Source organism: Monodelphis domestica, chromosome 3 (genome assembly GCF_027887165.1).
Source record: "Monodelphis domestica isolate mMonDom1 chromosome 3, mMonDom1.pri, whole genome shotgun sequence".
Lineage (NCBI taxonomy): Eukaryota > Metazoa > Chordata > Mammalia > Didelphimorphia > Didelphidae > Monodelphis > Monodelphis domestica.
Genome location: NC_077229.1, coordinates 210895619 through 210919044, shown reverse-complemented (window position 1 = coordinate 210919044; position 23426 = coordinate 210895619). Strand labels below are relative to the sequence as shown.

Below are 23426 nucleotides of genomic sequence, written 5' to 3'. Positions count from 1 at the left end.
AGATATAATACAAAAGGGTGCTAAGTACCTATAAAGGTTAAATTAATCACTAAAAGGTCAAGCAACTTAAAAAGGGTAAGCTTAGCAAGAGGTGTTAAGTTTTAGTCTACTAAGGAAAGGTGATAACAAAAGAAGATGTGAATTAAGAATGGTCAATCCTGTGGAAAATGTCTACTGTGATTGGTAGAGGTGAAAAATTAGGGGAGGTGACATAAGAGAAATTTCTCTTTAAAAGGAGCTGGCTCTCTCAATTTAGGATTAGTTGGATCTCGGACTAGATAGAGCAGCTGGGCCTCTGAACTCTGAGTTTTGCTTGGGACAAAATCTTGTGGTGAGTGGATAAAAGACTGACTTAATTTTCTCTCTTAAAGAGAAAGGCCTAGGCCATTTGGCCTAGGCCCTAGTCCTTTCCTACTATTTCCTCTTACTCTGTCTCTCTTCCTTCCCTTAATTCCTTTATTTGTATTAATTAAAATCTCCATAAATACACAGCTGACTTGGGTATTTTCATATTTGGGAATTTTTCCTATGGCGACCACTTTTAATATAAAATCAAGACACTAAAAAATTATCTTTACAGTTTGGCAATTCACAGTCTTGAACCCATATTTTCGCGGTCAAGGAGTAAACAATCAGGAAAACTATACTAGTGGTGGATCTCAACTTCCCCCCTTTCAGATCTAAATAAATCAAACCCAAAAATTAAGTAAAGAAAGTGAATAAATTTTAGAAAACTTAGAACTAATAAAAATCTCTGGAGAAAAATGGTATCTATACAAAAATTGACCATGTAATATTGGGGGGAAAAAAAGCAAAAAAATAATAAACGTACTCTTTTCAGATCATAATGCAATAAAATTAGGAAAGGAAATAGTCAAATTCCAAAAGGAGTGGATCAAAAACAAATTATAAAAACAATCAATAATTTCATTAATGAAAAATAACAATGAGGAGACAACATATCAAAATACATGTGATGAGACTGTACTTATAGGAAAATTTCTCTCTAGACACAATAAAATAAAGAAAAAGCAGATCAATAAATTGGGCATGTAACAAAAAATAGTGAAAAAGAATAGGAATAGGAAATCTGAAATATAAAAGGCAACATTAGTAAGATTGAAAGAGAACCCCTGAACTAATAAAAAAAGAGGAGTTGATTCCATGAAAGGAATAAATAAAGAAATAAATGAATGAATGAAATAGCCAGCCCTGGTTAATTTGACTGAAGAAAAGGAAATGAAAAAAAAAATCAAATAATCAGTATCAAAAATGAAATGGGTGAACTCATCACCAATGAAAACGAAATTAAAGCAATCATCAGGTGCTATTTTGCCCAATAAATGTGTCAATCTAAGTGAAATGGATTAATATTTACAAAAACATAAATTACTCAGATTAACAAAAGAGAAATTCAAATACTTAAATAATAAAATCTCAGAAAAAGTCATTGAACAAGGCATCAAAGAACTCCTTAAGAAAAAAATCCCCAGGGCTAGACAAATTCACAAATTAATTCTATCAAACATTCAAAGAACAATTAATCACATTACTGAATAAGCTATTTGAGAAATTGGGGGGGTGGGGGGGAGAGAGAAGAAAATAGGTATAGACCAATATCTCATACCCTATACCAGATACAAACAAGTTAGGAGAACACAGAATAGTTTGCCTTCGGAATTCCTGAACTGACAAATGGTCAAAGGATATAAATAAGCAATTTTTAGATGGAGAACTCAAAGCTATCAAAAATCATATTAAAAAATGTTTGAAATCACTCTTGATTAGAGAAATGCAAATTAAAACAATTCTGAGGTACCACTTATCAGATTGGCCACCGTGATGAATTGGAGGGGATGTGGCATTGTTCGTGAAGTTGTGAACTAATCCAACCATTTTGGAAGGCAATTTGGAACTATGCCCAAAAGGTCATAAAACTGTGCATACCTAATGCCACTACAGCAGCTCTTTTTGTAGTAGCAAAAAATTGGAAATTATGGGGATGTCCCCTTCATTGGGGAATGGCTGAACAAATCATGGTACATGTTGGTGATGGAATATTATTGTGCTCCATGAAATGATAAGCAATATGATTATAGAAAAAGCAGGAAAGATCCACATGAACTGATGCAGAGTGCAATGTAAGCGAGATCATTGTACACAGTAACAGCAATATTGTATGATGATCAGCTGTGAAAACTTGGCTTCTCTCAGCAGTGCAATGATCCAGATTCTGGAGGACTTATGATGGGAAAGGCTCTCCACCTCCAGAGTTGGCTGGATGCAGATCAAGGCAGACTATCTCCTCATTTTCTGCTCTTATAGTAATGACTAGTATGGAAGGAAGTATGCTTTGTATGATCAAAAAATAAAATTTTAAAGCATTTTTTAAAAAGTAATATTAGCAGTTAAAAAAAAACAAACAACACCCAGCTTGCTAGTTAACCACAGGTTTTTAATTGATTTGAGAGGTCAAGAAGTTCACTGGACCCTCCCCACATTTTACAGAAAACTTGTTCGGTAATTTTTTCAGTCACATTCAACTCTTGATCGTGTTCCTAGCTGAGTTACCATTTCCTTCTTGTGTAATTTGAATCTGTTACACTAAAAACTACGATCCCCCACAAAACTAAAATCCCCAGCACCCCAATTATCACATGCAGATGTAGACAGGATATAAATTGGGTGTAGCAGAGATTTTTGAGCAGGTAAAAAAACTTAGACACATGGTTCTGTTTTACCATATAATAAACTTTATAAAAATAATACTTGAAGTATTGGACATTTAAATCCTACATTTCCTAACTCACATTTTACAAATGAGGAACTGAGACAAACAAGGTCAAGTGACTTGCCTAAGTTAGTCACAGGACTAGGAAGTGTCTGGGCCTGGACCATAGTAGATGTAAATGTTTCTTTCCTTGCCCATTCCTTATCCTCTTTTCAAAAGGAATCATTCTACTTTAACATCATCTGCAAATCCAGGCTAGAGGAAAGAGAAAGGAGGACCTATGTCCAAGGGCCCAGCTCCCCCCATTCAGCCATTTGTGCTAAAAGAGCAGCCCCCAAGCCCTACCTCGAAGGCAGAGAAACGTAAGGAAATCTTCTGTCTTAGGCTTCCTTTTAGAGAGGTCGGAAATCTGAGTAGCTGGAGGGGGCAGTAACGGCTCCACTATCTTGACAGGAGTTGTGCTGGGACTGTTCGGCTGGGACTGAGCAAATTTCCTTTGTGCTTGAAGCCTGGGCCTGGAAAAACAAAAGATACAGACATCCTTCAGTGCAACAGGCAAGCTCCTGCATGCCCTCCTGTGCCCCCAGGGGCTCCTGCCCTGCATTCCCCACCCAGGGGCTCCTGCCCCCTTCCCCATCAGGGAGGACTCCTGGAGCTCTAGGAGCCTGGACTGGGGGGTGAAGCACCCATGCGTGAGGCCAGCAAACTGGGATGATAGGCTTCTTTTGCTACAAATACAAGGAGCAGAACTTCCCCAAAGCTCCCAGCTGTCTGGCTGGGCAGCTCTGGAGATACATGTACCAGGCATCCTGCCGTTACCTAAGGCTTCTAGCTAATGTCTCAGAGACTTTCTGCAAAGCTGCCTCCTGACCCCAACAAGGACCCTCTGTCACTTCTTTCTGCAGACTCTCAGTGGGATCACTATTCACAGGGGAGCTCTCCAGGCCCTCTATGCAGAACTCTGCAGTGACTCCCCCTTCTGGAAAAGGGCCTTCCCTGTGATACTGGGAGGTGAGACACAAGCATACTTGATCTTCCCAACAACCCTGAGAGATCTGCACTTTAATACTCCATTTTACAGATAAGGCTGGGAAATATTTCAGTTAAGTGACTTGTCCAGGGTCACCCAGCTAGGAAACACATGGGGTCAAATTTGAACTCAGGTCTTCCTGCCTCTAAATCCAGGCCTGTACTCACTGTTCCATCTAGTTGCCTCAGTAAGCCAAGCTAATTATTCCTACAAACTTTCTTACCTATCCTTCTTGTTTTGTCTTAAATTAACATGCTTCTCTTGGGACTTACATAAAGACATCTGACAAGACTCTTCCTATTCAGTCCTCTTTACAATTCTCTCCCACTATGCCAGCATTAAACATTGGCCTCTCTCTACAATACTAATTCAAAAATTTCCTTACCCTGGAGCAGCAAAGCCACTCCATTGATAAAGGGCCAGGTCTGAAGATAGGAGGAACTGGGTTCAAGTCTGGCTCAAACACTGCCCAGCTGTGTGACGTTGGGCAAGTCACCTAACCCCCATTGCCTATCCCTTACTACTCTTCTGTCTTGAAATATGTAATTGGTATCCCTGCTAAGACAGAAGGCAAGGGTTCATAACCCTAACCCAACCCTGACTCCTAAACTCTCACTCTATTTTACTATTTTACTATTCTATTTTTCTATTTTCCTATTATTTCGATATTTCAGGATCAGCTCAAAGGTAATAAGATAAAAATCAACACTACCTTAGTGACCCCCAAATCAAGTACCCTACTTGTCTCATCTATTTCTACATGCACAGGGACACCGAAGCTCAGAATGTGGGTGCCACAGCTGCCTCTTCCCACTCCCCTGAGATCCCATCACACCACCAAGATCTGTGTGTCCATCCTGCTTTCTTCCTCTCACAGCCCTCTCCAGTCGTGCTGTGAAGCCTGGGGGCCTCCGCACACTCTGGGGCCAAAGGTTCCCAACTGGAACTCAGCCAACAGCCTCCCACACATTCCCACCACATGGTCTCTCTTTTTTAATACATCTTGGACACCACAGGACCAAAATAGATTTCCAGAAGGTCAAATCCAATTATCTTTCTTAGTCCTGATGAGTTTGTCAGACAGGCAAGCTTCACAAGTCTGACCAACTCTGAAAGCTGATTTTTATTACTATACCCAAGATGTGAAGGATTTTCACAGGGTTACTAAACATATCAGGAGGCAACTGAGTTTGCACTGTAAACTATCTGGATTTCTATTAGGATTCTTGAGCTACAGGATGCCAACCACGAAGGACAAAACTGGTAACTAGTACTGCTAAAATAGCCCAAACCCCACCCCACCCCCTCAATTCTGGCTTAAAACGCCAATGAGCCTATCTGCAAGAGGGCTTGGGGCCAAAGCACGGTTGTGACTCACATCCTGGGGGATTGTGCAGGCCTACATGTGTATACACATCTTTCCACTTGAGCCTACAGAGGATTTCATTTGTCTTTCTGTCTCCTGACCTACAAACAGCAGGTGCTTCATAAATAAAGGCTTGGAAAGGGAACGCGCAACAATGCACAGACACTGTCATTTCCATGTTCAAGGTGAGGAAGCTGCGACTCAGAAAAGGCCAGGATGTGCCTACGTTCCTGGGCTGGGTATGAGGACCTGGGTCTATCCGTTCTCTGCTCTCTGAGATCCCCTGGGATAGGCCTTAATGGGGGGAAGAAAGGGAAGCCAGCCAGCGACTCTTCCAATCATGGAGTTAAAAGTGGATACCAACAGAACTCAATTCTGGGTCCCAGTTGACCACTCAGAGAACATTTCTAAAGAAAGAACAGTACAACCTGGGCTTCTACACAGGATAGGGAAGCAGCCCAAAAGAAATGCCAGGTTCCAAAAACCATGTCAAATCAAATAGCAACATGTAGCTTATAGACAGTTTGACCATGAATCAAAATGTACCGAACTGTCCAGCCTACTGGGAAGATGGGATTAACTCACCCCTATTTATTCTTTAATTTTAGTCAGCAGGAATGTATATACCCCAACATAACCCTTAAGGGGGGAGGAGTCCTATGGCCCATGTGTGCTTGAGAGTGAATAATAAAAACAGCTTACTGTACAGTACTGTACTTTGTACAGTCCAAAGCAAAGTTAAAGTTGCCACTGATCTACGTAAAAAGGCGAAGAAAGGCACAGGAAGTGACATAAAGAACTGCCTGTAAAAATGTTGGTAACTTCCTGTGATGAACTTTTTCCCCTTTGAACTTGGAAGTCCCTTATATTTGTGAAGAATCTTCTCTCTCTCTCTCTCTCTCTCTCTCTCTCTCTCTCTCTCTCTCTCTCTCTCTCTCTCTCTCTCTCTCTGCAGGGGATTTGTTTTCATCACTTAAAAATAATGCACCCTTCACCTTTCCTAATAAAAAAATAACACCAATGTGACCATTTTATTTCCTGTACATCAGTATTTAGAGAGGCTACAGACTATGATTTATAGTCTCTGAGTGGTACAGGAATTTTTATAAAAATACTGTCTGCATGGGAACAGGATGGTATGTGTTTATTGCTTTTTGAAAAGTCAGCAACAACAAATGCCACACATTATGAGACGCCTGCGCAGCCATAATGGAAAACAAACACACAAACACAGATGAAGAGCAGATGACAGAGTGGGATACCATAAGATATGTTACACTCTCAGGATCACGGAGATAAACTATTCCTCTTCCTGTTTAAAGAACTCTGTTGCTGGATGATCCAGGAGAATAAGCCAGAAACCATCATGGAGAAGTTGAGCTCACATATGACTAGGAGGTCCCAGAAAGGATCATATTAAGAAAAGAAAACCAGCCTCATTTAAAGAGAAGAAAGGATCTGTCACAGCCAAGAAGGGTAGATCAAGAATTTGGATTCTAATCCCTGTGATAATTAAGGAGTAAAAATGAGTGGACATTGGTTCTGCTGACTCCATATAACCAAAGGGCTTGACTGACCCTGCTAAGACAAAAGGCCCATGCCCACATGAAAAGACCCAATGTTAAATTCCATTATCAAAATTTCATTATAAGGCAAATAATAAAGGATGCATAAAAGAGTTCCAGATTCCCAAAACCATGAGCTGGAAGATAACTCTCAAGCATCATTTAAAGAACAGTCAGGAGGGAGGGATATTAGTATGGGGGGTGGGGGGTGGGGGTGGGGGGAGGTGGGGTATAGAAAGAAGCTATATGGGGCAGTTAGGTGGATCCATTGAAAGAAAGCCAGGGCTAGAGATTGGAGATCCTGGGTTCAAATATGGCCTTGGTCAGATCAAACCTTTATTACCCTGTGCCACATGACCCCTATTGCCTAGCCCTTAGTGCTTTTCTGCCTTGGAACTAATATACAATAGGGGTGGGTCAGTGGATTGAGAGTCAGACATAGAAATGGCAGTTCCTGGATTCAAATTTGGTCTCAGACACTTCCTAGCTGGGTAACCCTGGGCAAGCCATGTAAGTAAGCCCCACTGTCTAGCCTTTACCATTCTTCTGCCTTAGAACCAATACACAGTATTGATTCTAAGACAGAAGGTAAGGGTATGGGATTTTGTTGTTGGTGGTGGTGGTGGTGGTTTTTTATTGGGGTTGGGGGTGGTAAGAACTAATATACAGTATTGATTCTAAAACAGAGGCGATGAGTTGTTGGGGTTTTTTTTGTTTTCTAGGAAGCTTATCAACTAAGGTGGAAAAATATTCTTCCAAACTCAGCAACTTCCAGAAAGAAGTCTCCAATGCCTGTAGCTATGGAAATTCCTAGCTCATCCTTCCCTGGGAAGCAGGGCTCAACATCCCTTCTGACATAGTAATGTCCTATTTTTTTTTAAGGGAGTAGGATGGACAGTGAATTCTTCAATCAACAGGATTAGAAACTTGATTTTCACTTCCTGACAAAACCCTGTAACAATTTATAAACCTTCCAGAATACTTGTAAAGGAAAGCAATGATTGCTACAGGACAGGACGGGTTCATCCACAACAAGTCACACCAGACTAGCCTTCTTTGACCTTTTAATCTTGTTCTTTAATAGGGTTACTAGATCAGAAGGTTGTCAAGTACAGTCCCCCTAGATGAAAGCAAGCCTCCCTCACTTCATCTTTAGAGACAAGATAGAGAGATAAGACCTGGACGATATACAGTAAGCTGGATTTACGACTACTTTGTAATGACTAGGTACAAAATGAAGTGATTAGAGGACCAACATCAACTATATAAGGGTACTTGCAGAAAGGTGTCATTAGTTCCACTCTTGGCCCAGTTGTGTTGACGTTTACAAATGAAATGGAGACAGGGATGCCATGTTTACAAAGCTTAAACTCATATGTGGCCTTCTACCCATTCTACGCCCAGGATCTATGTACCCGCATTTGTGGCAATTACTGAAGAAGACAAAAAATTTACTTACAGGGAGAAAGAGAGGAAGGGTTCAAATTAGGATTCAGACCAATTTAGGCCAAGTCAATGAAGTGAAATCTTCAGAATACCCAAATGCAAAAGGGAAAAATGTAATCAGGAAAGTTAATAATGCTGACATCAGGAGAAACATTAAAAATACTGGTGACATGACCTCTTTTCCAATCTAATCAGCTTACACCAACTGTCAATATTAAACAGTCCTTGCATGTGTTCCCAAGGTTTGTATGAGGCGCCAGGGGTGAGGATACCAGATTACATGGTATGAGTGAAAATGTGAATGAGAGCATTCTTCTTGTGTCAAATGCTCTACTAGTCACAGAGGCCAATGTCTGGTGGGATAGTAAAGCCAAAAAGCCATCTCTGCGGGAAAATCCCACAGGCACTATCATTTCCTCTCCTTACACCTAAACAAGATAGAAACCCAGGAATCATGACACACACAACAAGCAGATATTCAATGCCATCAATGGGTGCATCCATCAATAACACCAATTACCATCAAAGAGTAGCAAATCTAAGGTCACTCCCAGCTATCACCTCTGCTTCCATTTCAGCCCATCCAAAGAGGGTAAATCTCTATGAAAAAGGAACCTGTCACTCCTAATAATTGATTGCAGAGTAGGAAAATTACTGTAGTTCAAACAAAAAAGCATCATGAAGGAGAGAAGAGATAGGAGGCAGAATTGTACCAAATGTGTCAAATCATTCATTGCCACCTCTCAGACCTTAAAGAAGAGAGCCCAAGACACTGAGAGAATCAAGAGCCTCAGGAAGAATGGTATCATCCATAAAGAGTTGCCCAATTTCCAAACTAGCCGTAACACGTACATCTACCTTGTAGCAATACGACCTAGACACAGGCTGCTCCTCGATCACAGCTAGAAAAAAACCTAAAAAGGGAATTCTTGCCACCAAATTCCTTAACAGGGGCAAATCGCTCAACTTCTGAAATAGATATTATTTTGTCAAAAGAAATAACATTTAAGATGAATCTGCTTTGTTAACCTCCCCCTCCAAGTAGGATAGTGGGACCTTACTATCTGGCATACACATATGCATGTAGGTATATATACACATTTATGCATATTCTCTGACTCACATACACACACTTATCTCCATTAGAATATGAGAACTTGAGAATAGGGACCACCTTATTTCCTATTTATATCCCAAGAATTTTATACATGTTAGAAGTTTAATACATTCATTCCCATCTCTGCAGAATTCAGGAACTATGGATATGGAATATGGAGTAGAGTATTTGATTTTTTTTCTAAATGTTGCTTCGCTTTGTTCAACTAACAACTTTGTTCCTTTTTTTTTTTTTTAAATTTTAATATTATTTTATTTGGTCGTTTTCATACATTATTCACTGGAAACAAAGATCGTTTTCTTTTCCTCCCCTCCCCCCCCCCCCCCCGCCTTTCCCTCTCCCATAGCCGACGCATGATTCCACTGGTTATCACATGTGTTCTTGACTCGAACCCATTTCCCTGTTGTTGGAGTTTGCATTATAGTGTTCATTTAGAGTCTCTCCTCAGTCTTATCTCCTCCAACCCTGTGGTCAAGCAGTTGCTTTTCAGCGGTGTTTTTACTCCCACAGTTTATCCTCTGCTTGTGGGTAGTATTTTTTTTTAGATCCCTGCAGATTGAACTTTGTTCCTTTTTTATTTTTTGTTATATAGAATGGTTGTTTAGGTAGGAGACTGATGAGAAATATATGGGAAATATAGGCAACAGGATACTAAGTTTTAAAAAACTTTAAATAACTCCAAATGGATGACTGAGACCTTAACATAAAAAGGAGAGGAGAAAATACTCTTCAAACTTTGGTTTAAGGGAAAATGCATTAGCAAAAAAGAGATAAAGGAGATAAAAAAAACTAACCATTTTTACTATATAATCTATTTCTGATCTCTTATTTGGAAAAAATTAATGTAACTAGAAGAGAAATGGTCAAGTGTAATATCTCTAAGGTTCTGTTAAGATATACACATATGCATATGTACACACATATGCAAATAAGATGAATTCCTAAAAAAAACAAATACCCAAAGGTTAGCAAATTTGTAAATAAAAAAAGAAAACAATAAAGCATCATGTGGAATATACTACAATAGAAAGAAAATAAAAAATAAAAGAACTCTGAGGTTGTACCTCAAGCAATACACAATAGCAAATTAGAGTGACATGATATTGGAGGAGCTGTAGGAAATATAGTCAAACGAATATATCATTGGAAAATTTTAAAAATTAGTCCAATCATATAGAAAACTATTTGGAATCATGCTAGAAAAGTGAATATTATTAATATATAATCTCTGGGCCACTAATCATTATTGCACTATAATAGAGGGTCAAAAACATTATCAGAATGTTAGAATAGTATTTTTTGTTTGGAAACAAGAATTACCAGAAATAAAATGATTGACTACTGATTGAGGAGTGGTTAAAGAATACTGACGTAATAAAACATGATTTTGGCATAAGAAACTAGAATAAAAAGAATTTTTTAAGAAATCTGTGAATGTTTAAATGGAAACAGAGTAACATAAATAGGAAATGAGAGCTTAAATATCAACTAATACAGGAAAAATTAAACAAAACAAATGGGCTTGTTGTCCACAATAGAAGGAAATATCACTGATCATTGCAATGACTAATCTTTACTCTAGAGAACTGACCATAGAAAAAAACAAAAATAATAATTTCCCTCCTCCCAAGTAAATTCAAGTGCTGAACCATGCACTCACTATCAGATGTGATCAATATCTCAGTTTCTTTAACTTAATTTTATTTCTTTGTTAAAAGAGTTTCTATTGAGGGAGGAAGTGTCAGAAAGTCATTATCTTCTTGATAGCAGAGGTAGATATATACCCCCTTGATTTACTGACTCAGGACAGACATGGTTTACCCTATCTGCCATGATGGTTTTTCAGGGTGCAGTTACTGAGCATGCTGCAGCTTCTTGGAACCACCACTGAGGGCAGGTGAAAAGCTAAGGTAGATGAGCATCCCCAGAAAAGGCTGAACAAGCTCTCTGCCCAGAGGCATCTCATATAAGATGCCCCCCTCTCTCATCTTCCCCCACAAAGGCAGAAGAAGCAGGGGCTAGAAAGCTTTTAGAATTGTGTTAGATAGACATTAAATAAACCAACTTTTCTGTTACATTCAAAGTCAATGCAAGGTGTCCTGATTCTTGTCTTTGCACTGGACTTCAATAATTCTGGAAGAAAGAGTAATGTTGACGACATTGTGCAACTCTGAGGTAGGTAAATCCAATTTATGCTCTAGTCAACAGACATCGCCCAATGAAGTCATTCTGGTCTTCTTAAAGTACAAACCAACCAATCTTTCCTAATACTAGTTCATCAGAAAATGGACCTTATTTAAAGGATTATTAATTCAAAAAATTAAAAAATTTTTTAATTCAATCATATCAAGCAAGATAAATGACTGATTTTTAGATAGCTATCTTCAAACATTCAAAGGACTGCCAAGCAATTTGGAACTATGCCCAAAGGGCTTTAAAAGACTATCTGCCTTTTGATCCAGGCATACCACTGCTGGGTTTATACCCCAGATATAAGGAAAAAGACATGTACAAGAATATTCATAGCTGCACTCTTTTTGGTGGTAAAAATTGGAAAATTTAGGAGATGCCCTTCAACTGGGGAATGGCTGAATAAATTGTGGTATATGTTGGTGATGGAATACTATTGTGCTAAAAGGAATAATAAAGTGGAGGAATTCCATGGAGACTGGAACAACCTCCAGGAAGTGATGCAGTGCGAGAGGAGCAGAACCAGGAGAACATCGTACACAGAGACAGATACACTGTGGTACAGTCGAATTTAATTGACTTCTCTACTAGCTGCAATGCAGTGATCCAGAACTAATCTGAGGGACTTATGAGAAAGAACACTATCCATATTCAGAGGAACTTGATAACATGCTTCAATGGGGATATGATTGGTGATATAGACCCTAAGCGATCACCATATAAAGCAAATATTCACAATATGGAAATAGGTCTTGATCAAATGCCACATATAAAACCCAGTGGAATTGCTAAAAGAAGGGGGTGGGAGGAGGGGAGGGAAAGAACATGATTCATATTCACAGATAAATATTCCAAATTAATTAAATAAAATTAAATAATTTATATAAATAATATTTATAAATTAAATAGAATTTTTCATATCTTCAAAAGAAAATTCTGGATATCAAAAAATAAGAAGACTGCCATGTAGAACTGGGATTACTGGGATTAAGGAAAAAGACTTATACAAGAAAATTCTTGTACAAGAATATTCATAGCTGCGCTCTTTGTGGTGGCCAAAAAAGGAGGGGATGCCCTTCAACGGGGGAATGGCTTAACAAATTGTGGTATATGTTGGTGATGGAATACTATTGTGCTAAAAGGAATAATAAAGTGGAGGAATTCCATGGAGACTGGAACAACCTCCAGGAAGTGATACAGAGTGAAAGGAGCAGAACCAGGAGAACATTGTACACAGAGACTGATACACTGTGGTACAACCGAATGTAATGCGACTTCTCCATTAGTGGCAATGCAATGATCCTGAATAATATGCAGGGATCTAGGAGAAAAAACACTATCCACAAACAGATGACAAATTGTGGGAGTAAAAACCCTGAGGAATGGCAACTGCTTGGCTACAGGGGTGGAGGGGATATGACTGAGGAGAGACTCTGAATGAACACTCTAATGCAAATACCAACAACATGGAAATAGGTTTTAATCAAGAACACATGTGATAACCAGTGGAATCACGCGTCGGCTAGGGGAAAGGTGGGGGGAATAAAAGAAAATGATCTTTGTCTCCAATGAATATTTGTTAATGACCAAATAAAATAATGTTTAAAAAAATTTTTTTAAAATAAAAAAGAACTGGGATTACTAATTTATTTTGGTACCTGAGGTAAAAAATGAGAACCAAGAGACTCAAGTTAAAGGGAAGGAAAATTAGGCCAAAATGAGAAAAATTTTCTAAAAATTAGAACTGCCCAAAAATGAAATGGGCTGCTTTGAAAGATAGCATGTTACTCTATCAATGCAACTTTTCAAAAGAAGGCTTAAAGGACCACTTACCAAGCACATACTTGGTTTACAGATGAAATAAGTCATTTCAGAGAACCTTGTAAATGTGAAAATTCTTAAATCCACTATCAAAATTAGGTTAGAAACCACCAGGGCAAACAGAATGTATATTCCCTACAACACAAACAACAAAGTCTAGGAGCATTTTCAAATGTAAGAAGACTAACTATATGGAAACTAAGACTTCGCTTCCAAAAAAGAATAAATTCTAAAACCAAACTATTTGTTGCTAATAATCAAAATAATGAAACTTTCAGGTTAACAATTAATTACTATTTTCCAGGTCCCAGTCCAAATGAAATGGGGTAGGGATGACACATGGATATGATATTATTAATATCAATAACATTTTTAACTCATTTGTATTCTTTTATTTAAAATAAAGAAAATGAGAATTGAGAGATCAAGTAACTTCTTTAGGGTCACTAAGCCAGTAAAAAAGTCAGAGCAAAATAATGGAAAGTAGGTCTCCTGACTACAAATCTTGCTCTTTTTCCCTATCCTCACAATGACATCAGAAGTTATTGTTTGATGGTGGGGTTATTTCAATATTTAATATAAATACTCATTGTTCTCTTTTCTTATCTTCCCTTATTCTTCAACTATCATGGAAATGTTACATTTAAAGATGATATAGAAACAAAGGATTCGATGATAAAACAATGGAATAGAAATAGACCAAGGATGTGGGGCCTTATATCTTTATGCTGTTATTTTTCATTCATAATCTCAAAAATTTGAGTGCCCAGCTCTGCCTTAAAGGAGTATTAGACAAAAAGATATAAGATAACAACTATGAAAGTACTTCAGATGTTTTGACTGAGATAGATAGACAGAAAGACACACAAATACAGATACCCTTCTCATTCTCTCCAGTAACCTCTTTCCCCAACAAAATACAAATATTTCAGAATCTACCTCCACCACTTCTAGAAACATACTTAATTCTTCCTCAGGCCAGAATTCAAAACAATTCTCTCTCCTCTCCTAATTTTTCTCTTTCTAACATACCCTAAAATCTTGTGAACAGGCATTAATGCCTCCTGGATCCATCATCAAAGCAGTAAAGGCCTCTTTTTCAAGAACTTATAAGAGCTTATAAGATACTACGTTTTGCCATTTTTCCCTTTTTACCTGGAAATGAAAACAAATATTTCCTGACAGTATATAAGAAAATGGAGGGCAACATGCTACCTTAACAACCATAAAAAAGAGGGGGTAAAATTATCACTTCATTGAATTCAATGAGCAAATGGCAAAAAGTTGTTATGTAAATAGAGTTCTCCAATCCCCACTGATAGTATTTGTGCCAAATTGTCCATTGTTTTGTTTTTGAAAACACTGGCACTTAGAAGCTTACTGGGCAAGCTGCCATTAGGAGATACCCAGGGATGGCACTGGTTCCCTGAGTTTCCTCCCAGGTTATCTGGAGTATAGAATTAACTAGCTTATTAATATCTATGCACTTAATCTCCAGGGTAGCACTAAATATGGCACAATAACAATTTCTAGGTTAATTAAATTCCATTTCTATCCAGGATTTGCTACAGTTTGCAATCCCTGAAAGAAGTTTACAAAAATGGTTCAGTTAGGTCCTGTTTTGGGGGTTTTGTTTTGGGATATAATACATGCAATACACAGCTGTTCCCTTGTCAAGGTGTGTGTACGTCAAAGCACCATTTTATTAACTTAATTTTCCAATATTAAAAACTTAAACTGGTAAATCCAATTATTTAGATTACATACCAATTCTAAACAAAGGCAGCAGAATGAGTGGGAGGGGAGGTGCTGTTCATTCAAAAACAAGACACTTTGTGTCTGGCAAACTAAGAATGACCAGCATGGCTGCACTTCTTTGTACGAGATGGGGAGCAAGCACTGTAGGTTTGCCAAGTTACTAAAAGGCCTATTCAAAAAAATTTCCTGTATTTCCATCTCCAAAATAATTACCTATTCCATTCTACCACCAAACAGACACACTACAAATCTGGCAACTTTTCAAAAGAATAAGAGTGGGTTCATGTGTGCATGATGGAAAAGGGATGTCCATTATATAGGAAAAATAGCTCCAAATACAATACCACAAAAGAAAAAGAAAAAAATGCTGGTTCTAATATTCCAGAACACTAAAACACAGAAAAAACAGCAGGAAGGAGCCCAAAGACAGAATACCAAGGCAGATAATGGCACACTAACCTGGATGAAACATCCCTGACAGTTTTCCACAATTAAACTTCTATCAAAAACCAAAGTCTCTATTGTGATGCTCTGGGCAGAGATTCCGACACAATAAAAAAAAGTGTCAAAATGTTTAATCTATTTGTGTCTTCATTTATCCAGTGGGGAAGTCCAACATTCTCTCCTGTGTAAAAAATGCTAATTAGATCACTGGGGGTATATATAGTTTTAAGACACAAAAACTCATAAGACAACCCTACTTTAAAAAATTCTACCTTTCTTTATGCATAACATAAAATAGAAGTCTGAATTCCCGGGGGTGGAGTTGGGGGTGGGGTTGGGGGTGGGGGTGGGGTAGAATAACTAATTTGGAATTGACCTGCCTATATCAAGCTTTTACCACCCATGCAGTAGGTCTCCCCAATGGAATCACAGAAATAGCACTGTACTTGATCATCAGATGTGATCTCAAGGTTCTTTGTTGACAATGTTATTAGACTAAGTAAGAGTCCACAGTATGGGCAGATGGGTTACAAGTCATAATTGAAGGGAATATCCATATTGCTGAACCACCAGCCAGGTAAATCACAAGAAGAGTGTTGTGTTATCTTTCAGGGCAAAAGAAATTCAGAAGGAATTATCAAATGATAAGATGCAAAAAGAAGGTGAGTGGTTGAATGATATCACCATGGGGAGAGGTCACCCCTAGCAGAGGATCTGTCATTGGCCATTAGCAAACATACTGACACATTCAGACAGAATTTTGAAGACCTTCCTGAACATTTACAAAATCTAAAGACCATGCAAAGCCAGGAGGTCTATGACAGAATTCAAAAAAAATTCTCACCAATTAGGACATGGGGCTGATTAAAACAAGACACAGATAAATGTAAATTCAATTCTGAACTACATATTTTGGGAAATTTACAGTCCAAGAGGGAAGCAAGACCACTGAGAAACAATCGACAGACTGTATATCAGAAGTAGTGGTTTATTACTCTTTTTATCATCATCACCATTAAAAATAACAAAAACCAAAATTTACACATTGTGTTAAGGTTGGTTTGCAGAAGATTTTACCTATCTCATCTCATTTATTCCTCATGAGAACCTAGATGAGATAGGGGCTATTATTATCCAACATTTTGCAGGTGAAGAAACTGAAGCTGAGAGGGCACAAAAAACTTGCCTATGACTGCCCTGGTAGACAAGCATTTGTGAAGCCAAGCCTTTCTGACTCCATGCACAGGACTCCATCCATTATCACTCAGAGCTCAATGGTCAAATGATGTCTGTCTGGAAAAGTGAAGCCTTAAAACAATATTCTTTGAATATTTGAAGCCATTAATGTTGTTCTGCTTGGTTCCAATGAACAGAAATAGAAAAAAGAGCCAGAAGTTGCTAACAGGTATCAACCAACTCAAATATGTCAATTTTTTCCCCCTCAAAAGAGACATCTAAAAATGGAATGGGCTGCCACAAGAAGTGGGCCTGGTAAAGGATACTAGGAGCAACAAGGTGACACAGTGGATAGAGAGGTCTTGGCCCAGTTATCATGAAGATCTGAATTCAAATCCAGCCTTAAGACATGTAATGGCTGGGAAACTTAACTATGTCTGTCATAGTTCTCCCATCAATAATTTGGAATAATAATAGGACCTACCTTCCAGGATAGTTGTGAGGGTCAAATGAAAAAAATGTGTAAAGCATTAATCACAGTGAACAAAGTAAATGCCATATAAATATTAACTAATATTAACTTCTCTAATGATGCTGTAACAAGTTTTCCACTGAAGAATAATTTAGTTATAAGAAGCTTATAGACCACAGAAGGAAGGTGTATTTTCATATGGATAGAGTCCCAGTCCCAAGGTGTTTCCTAGCTGTGGCCCAGGGCAGGATTTACCCCAAGGGCCAAGCCTTGGCCATGCCTGTGTCTAGGGATATTTTAAAAAGAAGGACATTTTAAGATCTTAGCCAACACAGGCTATCCAGCCCCTGATGTGCAAGTTATCACTCTGAAGAGAAATCGTTTGTTAACAACAGGGGCTGTGTTTTCTGCGGGGAATAGCGAGGGATACGGAGTGAGAAGCCGGGAATCCAGAGTTGTCCAGTGCTGTCTCAGCCATGTCTGACCTCTGCATCCTTGGTTCCAACTTATAAAATGGACGCACTGGTGAGTTAATGTATATTTAAGTGATTCTCCCCAGAGGTTCCAAAATAAAAACTTAATTCTATTTTGAATAAGGGAGATGAGACTCCCTGGGAAACTAGAAACAACCTAATGTGTGAATGGAAATCCTTATTCCAAGTGTAAAAATAGACTCGAATCCAGGACTTTGATCCCCAGAAATCCTTGCTCCACTTCCCCAGAATGCCCTCTAATCTCACTGAATTCTCACCTGGGCCGAGAGCAAGATGGGGTATTTAAACCTGGTTGTGAATAGGCTCGGCCCTCTTTTTACTTCCTTTTTGGAGCACACGCAGATCTCCACCTAACAAGCAAGATGTGAGTGGTCATGAATAGGCTCTCTGGGCCTAGACACATGCTTTTCTTACTTGTGTTTTCTTTATATTTTAATCTTCAGTAAACCTCATAAAAATATAATACTCCTTGCAGAGAGAAACTAATTTCTATCTTGCCTCAGTATCCCCCTAAAATTTTAATCTTTACACAAGCAATACACAAGCAGGCCCATCTTGCTCAGTGACAAGGATAATCCACAATATTCAAGGCATTGAAAAACTGGTATCAAAATTTACCAAATGCAGAGAAACTGGAGAAGTCCTTAAAGGCTCACTAAAAAGCCAATCTGCTACCCAAAGACTCATCTAGAGTTCTTCATTAGAACCATGGCCACCATCTGAAACTTGAAATCCAGGAGGCATGAGGTGGCTCATTACTAGTTGCCTTTGAAACAATGGCAAAGGACTTTTGTTCTACGAGACGGGATACAGCGTGTTCTTGCCAACTAGACATAAAATGCTGCAAAGCCTGGCTTCAGCAGGGCAGCATGACCCCAGTCTTGTCATTGGCATGGCTCCCCCCAGAGGCCCGAGCTCTGGGAAACACTCAATGGCTGGCCACGTCACAGCGACCCTGCTAAATAACTTTAAATTATAGCATGTGTTGCAATACACTAAGATCCAGGATTTGGCCTAAAGATTTCTTGACACGCATGTTTCGGGTTTCCAGAGGAAAGAAAGTAAGTACAGTCACCCTAATAAGGGGCCGATATAATAAAGGTTCACAAGGACCTAACATGGGCAATATGTTCAGTATTGGATACTGGAACTAGACACTCCCTGGAGAAGCTTAGCTTTGACCAGAAACAGAGCAAAGAAACAGGTAAGTATAGGTGAGATCATCTCAGGCAGTCATTAATTTCCTACTCTGTGCCATATACTGTGCTAAGTGATGGGGATACACAGACAAGCAAAAAAGCCCATGATCTTCCAAGACTCTCAAGGAACTCACAGTCTACTGGGGAGATAACAACCCTGTATAAATTTCTTATATATTGGGGAATGAGCAATTACAGATAATCAACAGAAAGAAGCCATTAGGTTTTTGTTGTTTTTTTCTTTTGACCCATACCTTCTGCTTTATATCAGCTCTAAGACAGAAAAAGAGCTAGGAAAGTAGAGTTCAGTGACTTGCCCAGGGTCATACATCTTTGATGCGTCTAAGGTCAAATTTGAACCCGGGTCTCCTACTGACTCCAGGTCTGGCATTCTGTCCATTGTGCTACCTGGCTACCCTAGCCATTAGTTCCGAAAGGAGGAAGCACTCATGGCAAAGAAGCCTAAGAAACTTTCTATGGAAGATAGGTGAGCTTATTATACTTGGTGGAAAATTGTGATTCTAGGCCATCCAGGCAGTACAAGAGGGAAAATGTTTTCCAGAAGATGTGGGACATTGAAGAAGAGAAGAGAAGTGTCTCTGTTAGAATACCACAAAAGCTGGGAAAGGTAGGGTAGAATCAGACTGGAAAAGGATTTAAAATGCTAGGCTGAGAAGTCTATGTTTTATCCCTGAGGCAATAGAGAGCTACTGGAATCTGCCAAGCAGGAAGTCCATGGGGAAATTATTTGGACAGCATGATAAGCAGCATGTAAAATAGTCTAGAAGACTTAGAATCATGTTGACTTTATGACCCTGGGTTGGTCTCTTGCCTTCTCCACAATCTAGGCCAATCTTTAATGTACACTGCAAAGACAAGGCTAATCTACCTTGGGAGAGGGGGTTTCCTTATCTGGGAGTTCTCCATAACAGGGTATTATCTTCATCTTCTATTTTGTCAGGAATGTGAAAGGTGAACTAGAAAGCAGAAACTGGAAGTTGGTGTCCACTTGGAAAAGAATGAGTAATAAGCTAAAACTGTAAAGAACTAGCTTAAACTCTCTGGATTTTCTCATAACTTAGCCACCAGGAAAGCCAACAATGGCTCTAATAATGGCTCAACAGCAAGTTCTCCATATTTTGCTCTATTGTCACCCAATTCCAAAATGGCTAGGATCTCCATCTTCCTTAATCCTAAGAAAAGCCCAGATCTTTAAGACCAAGGAAAATGGGGCAGCTAAATGGCTCAGCAGATAGAGAGCCAGACCTGGAGTTCAAATCTGGCCTCAGACACTTCCTAGTTGTATGACCATGGGCAAGTCCCTCAACTCTGAATGTGTAGGTCTTACCTTGAATCAGTAACTCTAGGGATAACTGACAGAAACCCTCTCAGAGAAAACTCGGCACTTGGCACTCTCTTTTCTAATCATCAAATAGCAACTCAGCCAGGCTAGTAATTACTATTTCCATTTCAACTGGATCACATAAAGAAAGTTCAAAGGAAAAAGAAAGCTCCATACTGACTTTTTCTCTTTTATTCACTAGCTCTAAGACAATGATTTCACTTGCCAAAAAAATAATAATACTAAGTATATTAAAAGAAACCCAATGGGGTGGGGGTAGGGGTGAGGGAGAGATACACCCCCAACTCTTCTAAGTACATGCAGTGGCCAATAAGAGTCAACAGATGGCAGTAGAGCCTCCACAGCAGGGCAGCAAGTAGGGTCATGACTCCCTTAGAAGGACTCATGCACCCATTTTGCCAGACTGTTGGTGACTGTTTTTCAGGCCTGGTAGATGGGGAGGAGTGGGAGCATTGCCCATGCTGTTCACCATGGGCACAAGGTGTCCGTTCTAAGCAATGATTCCGGAAGGATCTTCCCAACCTACGGACTGATGTACCATCACAAGGAACAGAAACAGGAAAAACCCATTTGCTAGGGAAATGTCTGCATTAGGCTGGCTCCATGGAGTAGGTTACTTACTAAGGGAGCAAATTTATGTGAAATCTTGGAAGGTTTTGCCTCTAATAAGGCTCTGCAGCAGGAATAGCAAGGTTGTGAGAACAGAGCTGCCCTATATAAGGTCGCGATGGAATCAGCTCTGTGTGTAGAGTCAGGAGACTAGGCTGGAAATCTTAGTTTTGCTTCTTACCACATGGCCTTAGTGGAGTCGCAGACTTCTCTGCCTTTAGTTTCTTCTACTGTAAAATGAGGAGGTCGAACTAAAAAGTCTCTGAGGTCCATGCCAACTCTAAAAATAAGATCCTATTATTCTCCCTTTTTTAGAGATTAGTCCAAGCTTAAAATATTTATCCATCCATAGATAGTTTTAACAGTTGCTCTATCAGGTTCTTACCTTTAGTCCTACTGAGGAATATAATGTCGTAGGAACAATACCCCTAACAAAAGGTACCCTTTCACAGTTTAATCTGAATAATATACTTTTGGGGAAATGAAGTGGCATAATGGATAGAGGGTAGAGCCTGGAGTTGGGAAGACAAATCTTCCTGGCCTCACACATTTACTAGCTATGTAACTCTGAATAACTCACTTCAACCTGTTTGTCTCAAGTTTCCTCACCTATAAAATGAGTTGAAGGAAATGGTAAAGGTACCAGAATGGTTTACCAAGAAAATCCCAAATGGGGTCACAAAGAATTAGACACAACCGAAAAACTACTGAACTGTATGTTTATCCAGGTCCTTTAAAATCAAATCTGTACAAATATCTCTTATGGAAAAATTTAAAGCACAAGTTCAAACATTCATCAAACAAACAAAAAAAAAAAAACAGTTGAAATAAGTGGTGCTAATATGTAATTTATTAGAAAAGCAATTTTCCTGATTTTTAGTTGGAGAAGTTGATTATATTGCTGGTTTCTGATCTCCTGCATCATCACAATATAATTAGTCAAGGCCATGCTATTTCAGGAGTCACAGCAGCAACATTAGAATTTGAAAGAGCAAAGGGAAGCTGTGCCATCTCCAAAAAGAATGAGGAAGTCAATGAAACTGGATCACAGAACCAGTCTCACTGAAATGCCTAGACTGGAATGGCACCCTTTTAAGTTTTTGTTTCAACAATTCCAGGCTACAAAGGGTTACCTGGTTGCACTGGTAAACACAGAAACACATCCACAGCCCAAACCCTTTTGAGTCATTGAACCAGAATGACCTAACATGAAGTTCTGACCATAATCTAGAGACCTCTTAAATTAATCTTGATCTACCCCACACACTTTCAGGGTTCCAATTCTTTTCACTTTCTTGAAAATTACTGTAATTATGCCAACTACCTGGATGGGTCTGTCTTTTGGAAACAAAAACAAACACAAAAAAAAATCAATCACACACCTAAGCTATATATAATGCTGGCCTAGGCCCTGGTGTGAAATGCAAAAATACAGCCTGCTGATGCTTTTTGGCTCTTATCAACTCTTGAGTCAGCTGATTGGCCTATCACCTTTATACTCTCAAGCCTGGGAATCTGATGGACAACTATCATGACAGAAAGCAGCATCCTCCAACACAAGCCAGAATCATGCTTTCCTGGAAGAATCCTGTCTACTGTCAAGAGCCCTCCAGGTGAGCTGGTGCCCCAGCAAGTCTGACTTCTCTAACTAAACTTTACCACTGTTACAAGAAAACTTTGCAAAATAGAAGGAAAAGTGGTCTCTTACATCATTCAACATAGCAGCTCCTAGGCCTTTCTACTTCCCTTAGGAAATGTGAGGTCTCTATATATAAATGTTCACCATAGGATAACTAAAAGAGTGGCTAGTAACAGAATCTCTTTCCTGCAAAGATGCTATACTTTTCATTCTTGAGACACGCTCTCTATGCAATAAATACCCATTTCAATGGCCCTCAGCAAAAACTGGGAGCAAAAGACTAACTCTGATCAAGGAGAGCAAGGATGTGATGAAAACAGAAGGGAAAAGACCTCCCATAGCTCCATGACATTATATGCTCATTTCTTTTTTACCTCCTCCAAAGTTCTTGGTTTCAGCAATCAGGAAAAACCCTTAGTCATGCTTGGGTGTGTGTGTGTGGGGGGGGGGGGGGGGGGGAACAGCAGCAGAAACAAAGCTATATGGACCATACTAGTGACACTGAAGGCTTGAAAGAGTCCTTCATTAATTCTTACTGTTGGCACCCATTTCCCTGACTAGGCAGGAAATTATGAAGTCACAAGGTCAGCTTAACCTCTAGAGAAAGAGGACTATGGTGGTATAGACCCAGAAAGCAGATCACTCTGCTTTATTTCATTCAAGGCATCTGAGAGCGTCAACCATCTAGTGCCATACCAGTGATTCCCCTGTGCTCCTTTAAGAAATAAAATTGGCAGAAGTCAAGAGAAAGAATGTGTTGTACATTATAAACATTTTTTTATTCTGAAAACACAGAGTTCTTTCTCCCTCTTTCCCCTCCTCCTTTTTGGAAGGGAAGGAAAAAAGTAGAAATTAGAGAGGTTTATGACAACATGGACTTATTCACATGTATCATCATTTTTAATCCTTCAACAATAAATATTACCAACAAAAACAAATGAGCTATAAAATCAAGTTAGCCAACAGGTCTGTAACACTTACAAGCTGTTCTGACCCACCTCCAACA

The 23426-nt window shown here is 39.1% G+C and overlaps 1 protein-coding gene and 1 long non-coding RNA gene across 8 annotated transcripts in view; one reads left to right on the top strand and one right to left on the bottom strand.

The window, feature by feature from the left end:
• The window catches only part of JARID2 (jumonji and AT-rich interaction domain containing 2), a 309369-nt gene that overhangs the window by 81923 nt on the left and 204020 nt on the right, over window positions 1-23426 (bottom strand). For all 7 annotated transcript variants that reach the window (XM_056823455.1, XM_056823456.1, XM_007487918.3 and 4 more), the window contains one exon: window positions 3077-3246. In XM_056823455.1, the coding sequence (XP_056679433.1) occupies window positions 3077-3246 (170 nt within the window). The remainder of the gene's footprint in view (window positions 1-3076; window positions 3247-23426) is intronic.
• On the top strand, window positions 6390-8372 carry LOC103095473 (uncharacterized). The gene is made up of 2 exons (XR_465049.3): window positions 6390-6603; window positions 7415-8372. It is a non-coding gene; the product is annotated as an uncharacterized LOC103095473 (long non-coding RNA).